This window comes from Zootoca vivipara, chromosome 4 (genome assembly GCF_965207765.1).
Source record: "Zootoca vivipara chromosome 4, rZooViv2.hap1.1, whole genome shotgun sequence".
Taxonomy (NCBI): Eukaryota; Metazoa; Chordata; class Lepidosauria; order Squamata; family Lacertidae; genus Zootoca; species Zootoca vivipara.
This window is the reverse complement of record NC_142587.1, coordinates 9,632,052-9,649,603: the sequence shown is the minus strand read 5'-3', so window position 1 is coordinate 9,649,603 and position 17,552 is coordinate 9,632,052. Positions and strand designations below refer to the sequence as shown.

The 17,552-nt window shown below is 42.3% G+C and overlaps 1 protein-coding gene across 13 annotated transcripts in view; it reads left to right on the top strand.

Moving 5' to 3' along the window:
- The first annotated feature begins 2,690 nt into the window (after nucleotides 1-2,690).
- DACH1 (dachshund family transcription factor 1) overlaps nucleotides 2,691-17,552 on the top strand; it is a 321,117-nt gene continuing 306,255 nt past the window's right edge. For all 13 annotated transcript variants that reach the window (XM_060273322.2, XM_088667469.1, XM_035114319.3 and 10 more), the window contains exon 1: nucleotides 2,691-3,564. In XM_060273322.2, the coding sequence (XP_060129305.1) occupies nucleotides 2,825-3,564 (740 nt within the window). In that variant the 5' untranslated portion in view covers nucleotides 2,691-2,824. The remainder of the gene's footprint in view (nucleotides 3,565-17,552) is intronic.

Below are 17,552 nucleotides of genomic sequence, written 5' to 3'. Positions count from 1 at the left end.
TCAATAAGGAAAAACGCTTTTAAGCATCTCTCAATGATTTCAACCTTAGCTGAAAATGGGAAGCCTGAGAAGTTGCTTCTGGCCTTATTTTCCTAATCAGCAATTGTTTCCTAGAGCTGGAAGTTTTTTTAAAAACCCAAAACTTTACAAATTCACCTTCAGCCACACATTTTGCTTTTTAAAATGTATCATCCAGCTTCAGGAAAAAGCTCTCTTTTTTTTCTTCAGCGGAGTCTCCCTCTCAGTAGGTCCCAAAATTGTTTAGCAGAGAGAGCAAGCTCTTTACTACGCAGCCTGCTTGTGGCGCTTTTAATAGCCATAAACAATTGGGCCCTAAGGGAAGTATTGATTCTCCTTTCAGACTCGTGAAAGAGAAGGCTTTGGGCTTGGTTGGCACTGCTCTGAGCGATTTCATCCCCACTACTTCTCTGCCCTTATTGGCTTCTCCACCCGCGTGGCAAAAATCCAGCGGGCTCGAATAAGCAGAAGAGAGCAGGCCGAGTCATTCATCGGCTGCAGGTAGGGCGTAAAAGCAGCAGCGCGCTTTCCAAGTGCAGCCTCTGTCAGAGCTGCTCGAGAGTCCTGTCGCTTTCGGTGGAAGATTAAGAGGTGTCTCCATCGCATCAATGGGGCGAGCGAGATGTAAGCACGTGCGCAGCCTTCCATTGAACACCAGCCAGAGACCCTGAGTTTTGAGCGCATCGTACGCCAGATCGTTCACCCCCGTTTGAGCCTGGCAGCGCAAGGGCCAGAGTAATATAAAACACGCAGGCTTCCTTCTAGTCCGATTCTGCGCAGGTTGACTCCCAAGTAAACACGGCGCCGCTCCTTCCAAAGAGATCTCAGCCTGGATCACGCGGCGGTGCCACCTGTTGATGGCACAGCGCCGTCTGTATAGACTTCGCTCCGCTTAGGAAACATTGCAAAGTTACTTCGCCCCTTGTTCAAAGCAGCGCTCGTTAATCCCCCCCCCCGCAATAATAGGGACACAAGACAAACAGAGAAGCCGTCAAAATACAGGCAAAACAAGAAAGAGACAGACACACATTAAAATCGGAGGTTCTGTACTTCTGAAAACGCCTCGGTGTAAAGGAAGAGGGTGGGATATTGGGGGGGGGGAGAGAAACTCGCTGCGGCAGTTTATTGGCGAACATCTGCCCCCTTCTATATGTCTACCCCGCCAGCTTTTTTGCTTTGAGAATCCCTCCCCACAACAGATGTTATTTCTCAACTGCATTAAATGTAAGTACCTTGGGCTCTTTGATCCATAAATGCCTATTATTTTCCGGAAATGCTATATATATATATCTGTACTGTAGTTATATCCCTTTCTTTCTTCTCCGTGCGCTTCGCGTTTCATCCCAGCCCTTCGCACAACAAAGCGCTCTAAGGAGCGGTAATTATGACGCTTCCCTCCCCACTCCGAGCAGCGTTAATAAACAAATATGCAACTTCCAGCGTCTTCCCCCCCCCCGCTCTCTGCAATTGTTTACTATCTTCAAAGGACTGGAGTGTACAAATGAAAGCATGATATCCCCCCACTACGATCCTTCCACCTCGATTTTGAAACGGGGTTTTGTTTTGTTTTTGCAAGTAAGTAATAAGTAACACTTAGGAAAACGGGAGCGCTGTTGCTTCGCGCGCTACTTTTTCCTTACTTAAAAAAAACAAAAAAACCCTTTTGGGCCCTTCGTGTCTTGCACCAACCGCGTGTCCCTGGGTCAATTTTAGAGCGTGCTCTCCATCAAACTCGTGTTGACAAGCGTGTTGCTTTTCTTTCTCCCACCCCCACCCCACCCCCCCGCTTACCGTTGGGGGAGGGGCGGGAGAAAGGGGGGGGAGTGGGAATTGGAAAATTACAGAGCTCACCTCTGATGGGATGAAACGTGAAACATGCAATCTAACGGTTTCTGGAGAGGAGGAGGAGGAGATATCTCCCCGTGCATCTCGTTTCCCCTCTCCCTTTGGCTCTTGGCTTCCTGGTTGGATAATTTAGGTTAATGCCCGCCGCCGAGCGGGTGTGGGAGAGGCTGGGGCTCGCTTCAAAGGGGCATTTCAAGTTGCCGGAGCTCCGCCCCCTTCCCTGTACCGTGTGACAACAACAACTCGTCCACGTCCAGAGAAGCGAGGAGAAGAGGCTGGCAGCCGCGGTAGCAGCAGCAGCAGCAGCCGGAGCCGCGCTTCGCTCCAGCCTCCCGCGCACACCTCCACGCTTCTCCTCCTTTTGCTCCGTGTCCTGGCGAGAGCCAGTTCACAGCTCAAGCCCTGCACCACCAGCAGCCCGCCTCCTTCCTCTTTTTAACTAGGTGTTAGTGAGGAAGAGAGAGGGAGCGGGGCGGAGAAGAAGAAGAAGAAGAATCAGCAACAGAAGCAGCAGCGAGAGAAGAAACCGAGCTCGCCCCTCTCCTGCTCCTGCTCCCCTGGCGCGCGCTCCTCCCTCCTGCGCCACCACTTTCCAAAGCGGACTTTTCGTTCCCTCTCCCCACAGTTGCTGCCGGGACGCTTCCCCCCCCAGCCTCTTCTCTCTCTCTCTCTCTCTTTCTGCGCCCCCCACGCGCACTTTTCCCGCCTCCCCCCCGCCCCCAAACGTGGCTTTTTAAACCCTCTCTACGGTGCGCGCGAGGGAGCCAACTTTCCTCCTCCCCCCTCCCCTCATAAACAAACACAACAACTGCCGCCTCCCGCATCTTCCTCCTCCTTTCCGTTTCTTTTGCCCCCGCCACCCACCCACCCACCCACTTTTCCGTGCAGGGGGTGGGGTGGGGGTCGCCGGCCCCGGCGGGCTGAGGCTTCTGCTGCTCCCGCCTCGCCGCCTCATGCGGCCATGGCCGCCCCGGCTCCCCTGATCCCTCCGGCGCAGCTGGTGCCCCCTCAGCCGCCCATCTCCACCTCGGCCGCCTGCACCGCCACCACCAGCACCAGCACCGCCTCGGCCGCCTCCCCGCCGGCCGCCGCGGCCTCGGCTGTAGCAGTAGCGGCGTCGGCGTCGGCAGCAGCCTCGTCGGGGGCGGCCAGCCTGTTCCGGACGGAGCCCGTCGCGGCGGCGGCAGCGTCCGCCACAGCCGCCTCCAGCAACGGAGGAGGGGAGAGCAATGGCAGCCCCAGCTTGGGCACCGGCGGCAGCGCTTCCAGCGGAGCAGCCTCCGGCGCAGGGGGAGGCGGAGGCGGCGGCCCCCCACCTGCTCCTAGCGCGGGCACCTCTGCCGGCGTCGGCGTGCCGGGCAAGCCGGTGTACTCGACCCCTTCCCCAGTGGAGAACACGCCTCAGAACAACGAGTGCAAGATGGTGGACCTCCGGGGCGCCAAGGTGGCCTCGTTCACGGTGGAAGGCTGCGAGCTGATCTGCCTGCCTCAGGCCTTCGACCTCTTCCTCAAGCACCTGGTGGGCGGCTTGCACACCGTCTACACCAAGCTCAAGCGCCTGGAGATCACGCCCGTCGTCTGCAACGTGGAGCAGGTCCGGATCCTCAGGGGCCTGGGCGCCATCCAGCCCGGCGTCAACCGCTGCAAGCTCATCTCCAGGAAGGATTTCGAGACCCTCTACAACGACTGCACCAACGCAAGGTAAGCGCATGCAGAAAAGGCGAAAGGAAAGCAAGCAAGGAAGGAAAAGACGGCGGAGAGAAAGGAAAGGGGGCTGGGAAAGAGCGGGCGCCCCTCTGGTGCGCTTTGCGCAGCTTCTAAAAACACCCTGTCGAGCTCATCTCTCTAATAAATACACACACATACTCTCTTGCTCAGAGCGCCTCTAGGGCGATCTCTGCCTCTTCTGCTCCTGAATGTAAACACGTGCAGCTCGGCCCTGAACATGTTTGGCTCAAAAGTTCAGCGGGACTTACAGACCGGTCTGGTTTATGTGGAAGTGACCCTCCACTTGGTTTGCTTGGGCTTGCTCCCAGGTAAGTGGGCGCAGAAGTGCAGTTCTGCTCCCTTGGAAGCAAGCTCAGGATTGGAGCCTTACTAAAAATGAAATGGAAACCTGACCCTTTTTCTGTTGCCACTTTGAAGTCTCCCTCCCCCCTCTGTGAATCTCCTTTGGAAGGGGAAAAGGATGACACACTTTTAATATAGAGGTGAGCACACAGGCCCAGTGTTTAGTTGGCAGATGCCCAGGGTTCCAACAGATGCATGGAAGTCCAAGTTCCTTGCCCCCAGATATTGCACAAGTGTTGTCACTGAGTGGGGGAAGTAAGACACCTGCACAAGTGCACTGTTCAATCCAGTTTGCAGCTGTTGAGGAGGTCACACTCCAAATAATGCACACAATAGGACTTGGGAATCTTCACACTGACAAAAAGTTTCAGAATTGAGTCCTTTAAGCTGTGACAACACTTTATCCCATCCTTATCAGTAAGACATTACTAATCTTCTGGCTGTAAAGGCTTTTATTAAAAGCCTCAAATCTTCTTCAGTTTTTGCAACCTGATCTTTGCCCATTTTTATAGTAAAGAAGTAGATTAGCCTAGAAAGCAAGGAGAAGAAAGGAGGGGGGGTTTGTTCATTTCAGGACACCCGTATGCACTCTCCCATACCTATGCCTAGAAATGTATGTACAGTATCTTGAAAAGCACCAGTGGCACTGCTGCCAGGCAGTATAAGCAGGCCTTACTGATGTCAGTGTTTCACAACACAGAGAACCATTTAACTGTGGTGTTGATTTGAGTTAAGGACTGATAGCAGTTAAGTAGTAACTTAGACATAATAAATAACCCTCTCTAGTCAGGTTTTAAAAAGTAGGACTTGGTGTACTGCTTTGATGCTTGCTTATGCAGAGTGAAGACTTAATTTTGAGTGATGCTGGACAAACCATCATTATTAGGATGTGTGATTTATTTATTCAGAATAAGATGCACCAGATATGCATAGGTTTATGGGAAGCTCTGAGCGAATACCAATTTTTCTGCAGAGAATTGCCATCTTATACTTTTTTTAGGTTGCTTTGCTTGTGCAAACCTAGCTGATGACATGACACCCTGGGCAGTTGGAAAGAGAGAAAGAACCTTTGTAGTAGCAAAGTGGATTTGACTGAAGAGGGAGCTGTAGTGGAAGAACTGAATTTAAAATATGGGGGCAAAAGAATGCTCATAGATATACCACGATTGTGTTAAAACCAAGGTGATTTAAAAATAATTGATTTGAATCAGCAAGGAAAATTTACACATTTCCTCACTAAGCATGCATAGTACAGTACCTGGGAGCATGATCCACAATCTGTGATCATACAATATGTTTCTATGTATAGATGGGGAGCAAGTATGCTATTTATGATTTATAATGGGTTCTCTCTTTACATATGTAAGGATGCTAAGCAAAACCACTTACTTGAAGACTAAGTGCCAACTACTTTCCACAAGCCAGGTAATCATTGGGCAGAAAGGTTTCTTCATGAAATAGAAATAAAATGTTGTTCAGTTCACAGTCTAAATATTCCTAATTTTCATATTAGTTAAGTATAAACGCAGAGTTTCTGCCATATAAAAAGTGGCACATATTTTTGCCCTGATTCAGTTTTAAGATAATGAATGTGCACTTGGATGTCTATACCGGTATTAAATTCAGATTTAAATTTAAACTAGTTTCTGAATAACTGAATCAAATAAAAAGTCACTTGTGGGTTTCTTGAGTTGGTGATCAGATGAGTTATCCTTCTAAATGGTCACATGTATGCACACACAACAAACCCTTCTTTCCAAATTTAACATCTCTAAAACATGCTGAAATTAAGTAGTAAAAAGTAGGATCATTTTGTCCTGGTGCATCTTTAGCTCTTCTGAATAAAAAGGAAATTTAAAGGTTCTCTTAAAGGAAAGATGCTTGGGATGGTAGATTGTAAAATGGGCCTTGTCTTTTTAGTTCTGCTTATCAGATTTGTTTTGTTACTATAGCCCTATAGTCTTTAGTTAACTTGTGGAAGAAAACAAATTGGAAATATCCATTTCCAAGAGGTGCACTTTTGGGGTCAAATTATTTGAATTGCAAGTAAATGAGACAGTTTTCTTTCCTCATTATTTTGTTGGTTAAAACTTTGTATGACTCAAAAGTCATATGAGCAGAGGTTTGCCCAACATGAACCTACTAGGTTTTTTAAAAAGCTTTTCCTATGGAACCTGTGTGTGTGTGTGTGTGTGTGTGTGTGTGATTGATTGTGTAGAGCCAGTGCTGTTAAACCACAAAAAGTTTTCCAAGTGCAAAGTAATTATATAAATTTTGTCAAGAGGTGCACATTTATGTGAATCACCTCTTCTAACGCCACCAGACTTTTTATGCCACAGTTGTTCTTTAGACATCTGCAGATAGCCCAGAACCCAACCTCATTTCAGTGTTTAGGAATTAGGTAGTGAAGAAGATACCCCTTTACTCCACTGGAGATTATGCTACTGAGGAAAGAAGAGAGGATAGGATTTGCTTGGCACAAGAGGGGAGTGGGTGGGGCTGGGGGAGAAAAGGAAGGGGGATGAAATCTGTCAAAAGAGGACATTCCTATTGTTGAAAATAACAAACCCCTTTAGAACAGAAAGTCCAAGTCTGAGGGCATTAGCACTGATTCTGTTAGTTTTAGGATTCAGGGGTTGGGACTGGGGAGGAGACTCTTGATACGGTTAAAAATAAATAAATAAAAACACAATATGGAAACAGTTGTGTGTGAATAGCAGTGTGTTTGGGAGACTTGATTTCTCAGCTGAGAATCCTGAGACTTTTTCAGACAGCTGCCGTGTGAAACTTTAGATCAGGTTTTCTAAATCGTTTCCAGTTAACGCTTTCCCCTCTTTGAAGATGTAGAATCTCTACACTTTAATATTTCCTTCTTATATTGGGGGTTATTACGACACAGCAGTACGTTTAGAGTTAACTTCTCTGACTTCTCATCTTGTTATTTTACTGCGCTTCGTTATGGTTGTGTTTTCTCCCTCACTGAATTAAGTTAGAATAGTAGAGACACTTTTTAAAGGGAGAGGCAAAGAGCACAGTAGGGAAAGCCCCCCCCCCTTTACACAACATTAGCAGTGCAATCCTTGGCATGTCTCCTCAGAGGTATTCTCCATTGGGTTCCAAGACTTCCAGAAAAGTGTGCATAGGATTGTAGCCTAATAGGTGTTAAGCAACATTGTTTGCGAGTCTATACAGGTATATGTTTGTGGGTCAAGTCCCTGGACTTCCACATACCTGCAACATAATTTTGGAACAAGCAGCACAATCCTATGTAAGTTTTCTCCAAGTTCCAGTGAGGTGTTCTGAGGATTGCAGCCAAAAAAGAGGTGGCTTACTACGTCTTTCTGTGATTTTGAGTGCTTGTTTTATTGTAAGTCAGCATGGCAAAGGATTAATTTCAATAAGAGTGAAGCTGATAAACCGTCGTTTCTGTAAGCTAAGCAAATAAGTTTATTGAAAAACCCTTCAGTAAACATGTACAAATGAAGCAATATTTTTCAATACATCAAGGGCAAATTGTTGCCTCATCAGTTTGTGGTACTGTTTGTTTGTTTTTTAAATTTCTCCCTTTTTGTTACTTTTCATTTGCACACAAACATCTCTGCCTATCTACATTCCTTTTGGAAACTACAGTAGCTGTTTCTCATCACTGAGTTATTTAAAATACATTTTTATGTAAAAAAAGCATTTATAGGTGAGATGAAATGTAACTTCAATGCAAATATATTATTGTTATGTACACATCTCAGCAAGTTGACAACCTTGGACAACATCTTTTTTGGGTAGCTGTGGTTGGAGGGAGTTGATGATGCCAACCATTTAGTCAAGGCTAATATACTGTTTAATCAAATGGTATTTCAAAAAAGCTATTAATTTGTTGTGAATAATAAACCAATTCAGTTTCCCTTAATAAGTTTTGATTCATTAGTCATCAGTTGCTGTGAAGTACTTAAATCATCTTATCTGTGTGAAAAGCGACATCTTTTTTAAAAGAGAAGCCATGTGGCTTATAAAGAAAGTGTCTGATTTACAACGTCTTATTTACGCAAAGTGCTTCTACTTACCTGAATTATCTGCGCTGTAATATATTGCTTTCTTTTAGAAAGGACATAAGGCTATTTTCTGAATATTATTAACAGATGTGGATTAGAAAAAATTGCATTCTAACACAGATTTCTGAATCGCAGTGTATTTCCTATACAAATATTTCCATGATGCCAACTAGGCGTTAAGTTTCTTGTCTTAATGTGCCTCTGAACTGTATGCCCCTTGGCTCTAGACACTTGTATTTAGTCCAAAGAAATAGTGCAAATATCATTTGTCGTAGATTAGGTTTTTGTCAGAGGCTGTTGTTAAGGGCAGAACAATTTCTCTTTTTTTATGAAGGAAAGGATGATGATATGAATGCATATTGTGCATTCTGAATAATTTTGGAACAGAATAGAGTTGGCTTTGGTCAATTAAAAATGTGTAGGAACTAAGAAATGACCAGCAACAGAACAGGTAGGAAAACGGTGATGAAAAATCAGACTGGAAGGTGGCAAAAATCAAATGGGCAGATCAGTCAGCAGAACACACATGGTAAAAGCACTTAAATTTAAGCCAGTTTAAAGCCTAGTACTAAGTTGGCTTACTTGGAAACGAGTTCCACCGAGTTCAAAGGGACTTTTACTCTAAAAAAGCAAGGGTGCTTAGAATTGCAGTCCTAAGGACACCATCAGTCCCCAGTACAAGTTAAGTTCCTAAATGCAAATTCTCTGATTTAATTAGTTCGTGGATTGAGGCTGGCTGTCAGCTTTCATGAATGATGACTGAAACAAATGCCAATGTTTTGCAGCTAGACTTAATTCTATGGCTGCTAGATTTACTATTCATTTCAGAACTCTTGGTGTTTTCATCTAAAACACATCTTCATCTTTAGCAACCCTTTGGTTGGCATAGCTTTTGGATCAGGCCCTGTGTGAATATGGATTTGTTCCCTAACCTTTTGCTGATCTTACGAGACAGGCAAAGTAAAAGTGAAGAATTGCTAGTGATGTTCGCAAGTTATTTTTGTAGAAATGAGAACTAATGGCTTTTGGAGTACAGCATATCAGGAGGTCACACACAAATAGGTCTGTCTTCCCAAAGCTTTGCTTGAAAAAAATATGCAAGAGGAGCCAATATTAAATAATAATTCTTTTTTGCATGGCACACTTTAGTGAACTTTCCCACTTTTTTATTTAAAAGTTAGGAACCCCCCCCCCCAATATGAATAGTACAGTCAAATGTATATAATTCATGGAATGGGCATTTTATCCTGCTTAAAAACTGTGTGTGTTCCAAGATTTACAAAGACCTTAAAGGGCAGCATTTAAAAGGATAATAATGATTTCAAAACACTTGCTTTCCAAAATATAGAGTATAGAAATGCTTTGTCATCAGAATCACAAATCCTTACAGTACTTGTAGACTTGGATCCTGACTTAAGTTTAAAGTAGATCCATTGCAATTATTTTATTCACTTATACTTAATGTTAGACAACAAACTTAAGTCCCATTGATTTCAAGGGGTCTACTCTCAGTATGACGAGAGTCTGGATCCAACTGATAGTACAGTAAGTGCTATATAATACCCCCCCCCCCGCCCCCCAATATTGCACAACACTTACGGATGCAGAATACAGAGAAGTGTATGTGATTATGATGTTAATCAAATATTTGGTTTTCATGTTGATATTTAGCCTTTTCCTAGTTTGCATTTACCAGATTGCAGTGATGTAAATATATATTATTTGAGAGACTTGGCTACAGAATTCCTTTTTGACAGGTGATTAGCTTAAATTATATGGTTTATAGCCATCATTTTGCAAGTAGAAATAGCTATATTTATTAATAATGACTTCAACTTGTTATACAAATGGGAGTTATTGCTTGCTTATATTTACAGTTATTATTTTTAAAAAACAAATTTAATTTTGTGAAACTGCCACAACCTAAAAGTTATATTTAGGAGAAATAAGAGACACACAGTTGCTTGGTACTTATAAATTCTTGCTTTAACTTCTCATGTAAATCTCAAGGCCACATTGCACTTCATATTTGTAAATCTCATGATATTTTTACAGGGCAAGATATCTACTTGTGTTACTAAAAGTTATTTTATAATACTGACTTAATGAATGTAGATTTATTGACATTTAAGGCCATTGATATTTAGGTCAAATATGGATTACAATAGACTGCAAATGACAATACAACAATCTTGTGCATTAAAATGTTCAGGCAAATAATAACACTTCTAGTTCTATTCCTGTTGTTTGTGGGAAATCAAAATATTCAGATCTCCGATATGTGGAATTTACCTTGCATAATTTTGCAGTAAATTCTTGCAGATACTTGAATGTTTACATAATCAGTGAGGATAAATTGTGTGGCATATATTCTGAAATAGCTGTCAACAGAAGTTTGCTTTCTGCTATTTAATATTGGTCTTGTATTGCTTGTCCTTTTTTTGTTAGTGCTTTAATATATCACTCAAAATTCCTCTGATTCATTGTCTGAAATGTGTTGCATCTGTGTCATGCATGGTTTGTAACGTATGACGGAAGTGGAGAAATTGCACCATCTAAGATTTGTTGCATTTCCTTTGGAGCTATTGTATTGATTTATAAACTTACCATAGCAATGGCTAGGTCAGGTAAGTGTGATTCTTGAACACACATGCAAGACTGGTTTTTTTTTAAAAAAAATGCAAATATTTCTCTCTGAAGGTGAGGATGTAGGGGAACAAAATTAGTTAGACAACACAATTAGTTAGAAATAACAGGAACAAGTCAGTGCAAAATCTCCAACATTCAACTGTCAGTTTTAAGCCACAGGGCTGATACAAATGTTATGTTCAAATTGGCTTTGTTCGTCATTAGTTATTTAAAGCATATAACTTTTTTTCATCTGCTTTACATTGTAATCGTGATTTTAAAATGCTTCCATGCATATCTTTGGCAGGCAAGTCCTGTTAATGGACCCTCCAAAAATAATCTCTAGTTTTGCATACTGAAACAGCAATATAATGTGGGCTGAGAAAACAAAAAACTGATGACCGGTTTTAAGTTGCCTAAATACATGCCTATGTGACAAAGAGTAATTTACAAAAAGTCAATATCTTCCAGGTAACAAATCTAGATATTTCTTGAGGGCCTATTACAAATAAGCTTCTCTGTCTGTCTGTCTGTCTGTCTGTCTCTCTCCCTCCCTCCCCCCTCTCCCCCCTCTGTATCTCTACAGTGTTTTATCAGTGAGTTTACGGAACTTGACTATATCCTATGAATGCTCATTTGAGTGTTATTTTAAAAAAATACTTAATACTTATCTTAATACTGATACATTTTCTGTTCATCAGCCTGACTCATTCCTGTTAAATTTAGACTTAATTCCTGTTTAACTGTAGATTGTTTCAACCGTGCTGTAATCTTTGTTATGAATTTTGTGAAGAATGGCGAATACAGTATGTGAAAAAAGCCTGCTATGCTATAAATGCACACAGTACCTGGAAGTAAGTCCCGTTGAACTCAGTGGAACTTAACTCCTGAATAGACATGTATCGGATTGTACTGTAATCGTGTTTTCTAGGTTCAGTCAGGCTCCATATTTCCAGCCCTATTACAAATGACAGGTGTTTTTTTTTCTTTCTTTCTAACAATAGATTTCTATGCATATGTGAAGCATTGCAGAACTGTAGTGATGGTGTAACTTTCATTTGATGGTGTGTCTTTAATATTTTCAAAAGTTTTTAAATGATTTGTTAGCAGGAATGTGTTTTCCTTTCACTGGTATTGGTCAAACCTGATATTAACTACAGTCATACCTCGGTTTAAGTACGCTTCAGTTTGAGTACTTTCAGTTTAAGTACTCCGCAGACCTGTCTGGAATGGATTAATCCACTTTCCATTACTTTCAGTGGGAAAGCTTCAGGTTGAGTATGCTTCAGGTTAAGTACGGACTTCCAGAACCAATTACACTCATACTTCGGGTTAAGTACGCTTTAGGTTGAGTACTCCACGGACCCATCTGGAACGGATTAATCCACTTTCCATTACTTTCAATGGGAAAGTTTGCTTCAGGTTAAGTACGCTTCAGGTTAAGTACAGACTTCCGGAACCAATTGTGTACTTAAACCGAGGTACCACTGTATTCTTTTTGAAATGAGTTTGCTGTAATATAAGTAGATCTTTGGTTCCAAGCTTAATGGGACATGGAGTGGTCTTCAATTTCACTCAGAGTAGACCCATTGAAATTCATGAACACAGTTGGGTCCTTTAATATCAGTAGGTCTTCTCTGAGTAAAACTTGACTAGCACGCATGGGTTGAACCTGTCATTTGGGATACAGTACTAGAATTGTTTACTCTTTTACAGTTCTCATTGGCCTAATTTGGGACATTAAATCCCATTGGAGTCTGTGGGATATTTTTCAACACACTCTCTTTAATGACCAGAGGTTTAAGAAGAAGCCTGCTGGATCAGACCAAAGGCCCATCTGGTCCAGCATTCTCTTCTCACAGTGGCTAACCAGATGCCTATGGGAAGTCTGCAAGAGGTGTTTGAGCCCAATAGCATGCTCCTCGCTTGCGCTCCTCGGTAACTGGCATACAGAGGGAGACGGCCTCTTGCCCTGGAGGTAGCACAGAGCCATCCTGGGTAGCCATATCCTCCATGAACTTGTCTAAAGCAGGGGTAGCTACTGTGATGCTCTTCAGATGTGGTGGGGCTACAACTCTCATCAGCCCCAGCCAGCATGGCCAGTTGTCAGGGGTGATGGGAGGAGTTGTCCAACAGCATCTGGAGGGCGCTGTGTTGGCTATCCTTTGCCCACCAGCTTTAAAAGCCATCCAAATTGGTAGCTACCACTGCACAGCAAATTCTGTTGTTTAGCTACTCTCTGTGCGACTCCCTGTTGCTTCTGCTAAACCTTTCAGCACGGCCCATTGTATGATTCTCCATAAAATATTTCCATGGAAATGAGTATCGCATACTTCATTGCTATGAATTGAAATTTAATAAACAATAACACAGTGGGTGGGTGGGTGGGGTTGTTCTTTATGTTTGTTATTATGGTATCTATTCTTGAGTTCTATTGTAAACTGTCCTGTGATATTTGGATGTAGGGTGGTATACAAATTTTATAGATAGTAGTAGTAGTAATAATAATAATAATAATAATAATAATAATAATATCACTTTTTTGTTTGTTTCGCCTAAGTGTAGTTGAAGTCTGCCTTGGGTGGGGGGTAGTTTGAAGTTAGTGAGAATGAAGAGAAACATAATTTAAACATAATTTTAAAGTTGCAAAAAGTGTTTACCAGTGAAGAAGCTGGATGCAATATCCCTGTTGCTTTGTACATTGTTGAGAAAACCCATCTCCTTTAGAGAAGTGATGTTATTCTGTTGCAGAACTTATTTCCCCTTTCCACCTTTAAATGCTAATCTGATTTGGCCTATGGCAGTGTCCATGAAACACGGAGACAGTTCACCACCTTTAGGGGCAGGTGTGGCTGGTTCAGCTAAAACCAGCATAACAGTTTGAGAGAATGAATGAGGCTCTTTTGCTTTAGTACATCTCTTGCTGCTTAGCCTTTGACAAGAGTTATAGTTCATTTGTGTCACAACAATTTGCTAAGTAATGTGTTAGGAGAAAGAGGAAACCACAACTGCAGCAAACAACTTAACATATCAGGCAAGGGTTGGATACCTCAGAGTCACAGCCGAAGCAGAATTGTGATTGGACAGAATGCCAGAATACTTGCTTAAAACAATACATTTGTAAAAACAAATGTTACACATTTCTTTAAGGATATGCCACTATTTAAAGGCATGCTAATTATGTATAGCTAAATATCATTCCTACTTGTTAATGTATTTGATTAGCTTCCATTTGAGAAGATTTTTAAAATACTGTTAGAATAGTTTTGCCTACTTACACATTTGAAAGCTTAAAAATATGTACAGTACACATACACGCATACATTATTTTATTTGTAAGCCGCCTTTCCCCAGTTCAAAGCATGCTCAAGGCGGCTTACAACATGAAAAAACACATCACTACAACATAACAAAAGTGTAATTGAAACATGAAAATGCATAACCAAACTGAACAATTTCCACATAAATCACAAGATCTAAAATAAGCATCAACAACAGCAACCCTGCCCCCCCCTACAAACCCTCTCAAACAATACCCCAGCCCAAGAATCTGTTCATCCTCAGCTTTTGTAGTTGGCATCGCTCAGGGCTCCACCTTCCCAGGCCAGGTGGAAAAAGTCCTGCAAGGCAGGAAGCAGTTCTCCCAGGACTCTCAGCCAAGATGGTTCTTACTGCTATGTTTCATAACCCAACTATGGATATTTTTTACAATCTGTTTTAAAAGTTGAAACTATTGTTTGTTTATATTTTATAACAGTCTTACATACCCATAGGTTGCTTGCCAACCTCAACCCCTCAAAGCTATAGAAGCACAAGGAAAGAGCAGCTAGAAAGAAAATGAATGTTTGGCTTGTTTGCTTGCCTATGAGACAGCTATTGGTTTGTTGAATAAACCATGGTTAAATAGCTTATTGTTATGTGTGGATGAAGCCATTCTTGTCAAAGGGCATGCAGAAGACCCTCTGCCCGGTTGTGCCTGGCCTCATGCAAAAAGAAGGATGCTGCTGAGTGTAATTGTTGCCATACTGAGGCAGAATATTTTGTCTGTACAGTATTTGAGGACCAGGATTCTTTTGCTAGATGTGATGACATTCACCCAGTGTGATGGGGGAGTGGAAGTCATTACAGTACTGCTCAGTCCCTGACTTGCCTGTGTTGACCAGGAAATGTCTGTAGGGGGATTTTCTCATGCTTAATTGAATGTAACAGGGCCCCGATCATGCACAAGGCTTTACTCTTAATTCAAGTTCTCAGCTGACATACAAAGAGGCCAGTGTGCACAGGCCCTGCCCCCATCCCCATATTTAAAGATTGCACATTCAAGTGAATGCCTAAACATGATTTGGTTCTTGAGCCATTGTTGGAATATATAGTTTTGCGTTACTTAGCATACTGTGTTTACATATTATTCAGAATACCACTTTTTTGTTTAACCACCACCTGCCAAAAACAGCTAAAATAACCTTGCTTATACATAGCTGATGCTTATTTGCTTTGCTTTCCCCCCTTGCTGTCTCAGATATTTATAACTTTAAAACATGCGTATGCATGCCGCAGTGTCAGTGGCGTAAGCATCAATGGTTTAGGTCTTTTTACCTCATCTATATTTTCTTTCTTAGAGCTGGGTAAGATGGCAAATATTGTCTGTTCCAAATGCTGTTTATGACAGTTTGTTATAATTGGAGGAGAACCCAGCTCTGACATATGTGCAGTACCATTGCTCAGATTGGAAACAAACCAGGTTTTTACAGAGCTTGTTTAATGTTAAATCTTTCAGAGTACCAAAGAGCAGAAAAGCATCACCTGTTGCTTTTCAGGTATTTCCCCTCTTCATTGCAGGTGGCATTCTTACTTTTTTATTATCTTAACCTTATAGCAAACAATAGAAATGGTTGGAAAATTAATTTTCAGTTTATTTTGTAAATTAATTTTAATTATATACACATACACCATTGCTGCAGGAGGCTTCAGAAGAGCTCAGATTTTTCGGCTGTGTGTTTGACTCTCCTCTTGGTCTTGCTGGTTAATGCTGAATGAAGGCCCACATGGAGTCACAATTAGACCTACTGGATGCCTCGCATTATTTGATGGTGGGGCGCGCTATCTTCTTATGTTAGTATTCCATCCCCGCTCTTCGCACCAAGGTCCATATAGATGAGTGCTACCCTTTATACTTGTGTTGATGAGATAAATATTTTACGGACTCTTGTGGGCTGAATAAGGAGATAAAACATGAGCAATAAACATTTTCCTAGTCGTACAGTCCTTCATGCATGATGTTATTACGGTATATGAATGGGCGTTGGTCATTTATGTTGTCAGCTTTACCATTGGCTTTATGGGGAAGATATTTAGAAACAAAGAATCATAGAATTGTGGAGCTGGAAGGAACCACGAGGGTCATCTAACACAACCCCCTGCAATGTAGGAATATTTCGCCCAACATGGGGCTCAAACCCACAACCCTGAGATTAAGGTTCTGCCGTTTCAGGCTCAACTGTCTGAGCTCTAACTCCTTTACCCTCATGTGATATTTCTAATTCTCAAGAGAATCCCATTGTGGGGATTAGCTAATGCCTGAATAATTCCTAAAGAAAGGCAGTTTGATAAGGAAATGTGACTTTTTGTGATAGCACGCACAGAAGAATTTTCTAGAATCTGCATTGACTGGAGCGGTAAAGGTACCCCTGTCTTAAATCCAGTTGCGGATGACTCTGGGGTTGCGCGTTCATCTTGCTCTATAGGCTGAGGGAGCCGGAGTTTGTCCGCAGACAGCTTCCGGGTCATGTGGCCAGCATGACTAAGCAAAGCAGCGCACAGAAATGCTGTTTACCTTCCCGCTGGAGCAGTACTTATTTATATACTTGCACTTTGACGTGCTTTCGAACTGTTGGTGGGCAGGAGCAGGGACCGAGCAACGGGAGCTCACCCTGCTGCAGGGATTTGAACCGCCGACCTTCTGATGGGCAAGCCCTATGCTCTGTGGTTTAGACCACAGTGCCACCCGCGTCCTGGAGCAGTATGGCAACATAAAAAGAAGGCACTAGGAGATCAAGGACAACAGGTACAAGCAAATATTTATTGAAAATCTTGAAAATTGGGATACATTTCAAGATTTAGTATCTTCTTCAAAAGGGAATTATTTTTTCAACAAACCATTATTATCTATTAATGTATTCCAGTGAGAATGATCTATATTTATGGATGGAAAAGCTAAGCATGCTGTTTTGTTGCTTTGCTCATGAGTGAGATTTGCAGCCTGCAGCAGACGAGTCCTTCCCTGTTTGCGTTTACTGTGTTCCACTGTTATGGCTCCATTAGGCTGTCTTGATCTCCCTCTTCTCCTCTCTCAGTCTGCACTCCCTGGCTTTTGCTAACTGTGGTTTACCATTTGTCTCAACTGGCAAATTAAGGCTAGTGTCTTTCCTCCTAAACACAAATGCAGGATTTAAAGGTGACATGCAAAGTATAGTTGGAGGCAAGGTGCAACCGGTAGCAATAGATTGGAGATTGCAAACATCTATGTTTAGTGGAAGGCAAGGAGGGGAGGGCACAGAAGGTAGATTGTTCATAAGCCAGTGGGTGGAAGCACTGTGTTAAAGAAACATGGCTTAGTGATAGGCTCAATTCAGACTTTCATGATCATTACATTTTGCACGAGTTTTAAAAATATATATATAAAAGATTCTTCCTGTGCATGAATGGATCGCCAAAACTTTGCTGCATGTATGAATGAAAAAACATCAATACCTATGCAAGGATTTTAATATGAATCTTTGATATACAGTGATGAAACAGTGGTGTCTAGGAGGGACAGTGTTTCAAATAATCCAGTCATCAATTATTGTTACATTGCTTATGAGCGGAGCAAATCTGTTTAGGATGGAGGTGTTTAACTAGAATGAAACAATTGTCTTTTCATCTTACTATTTTATGTTATGC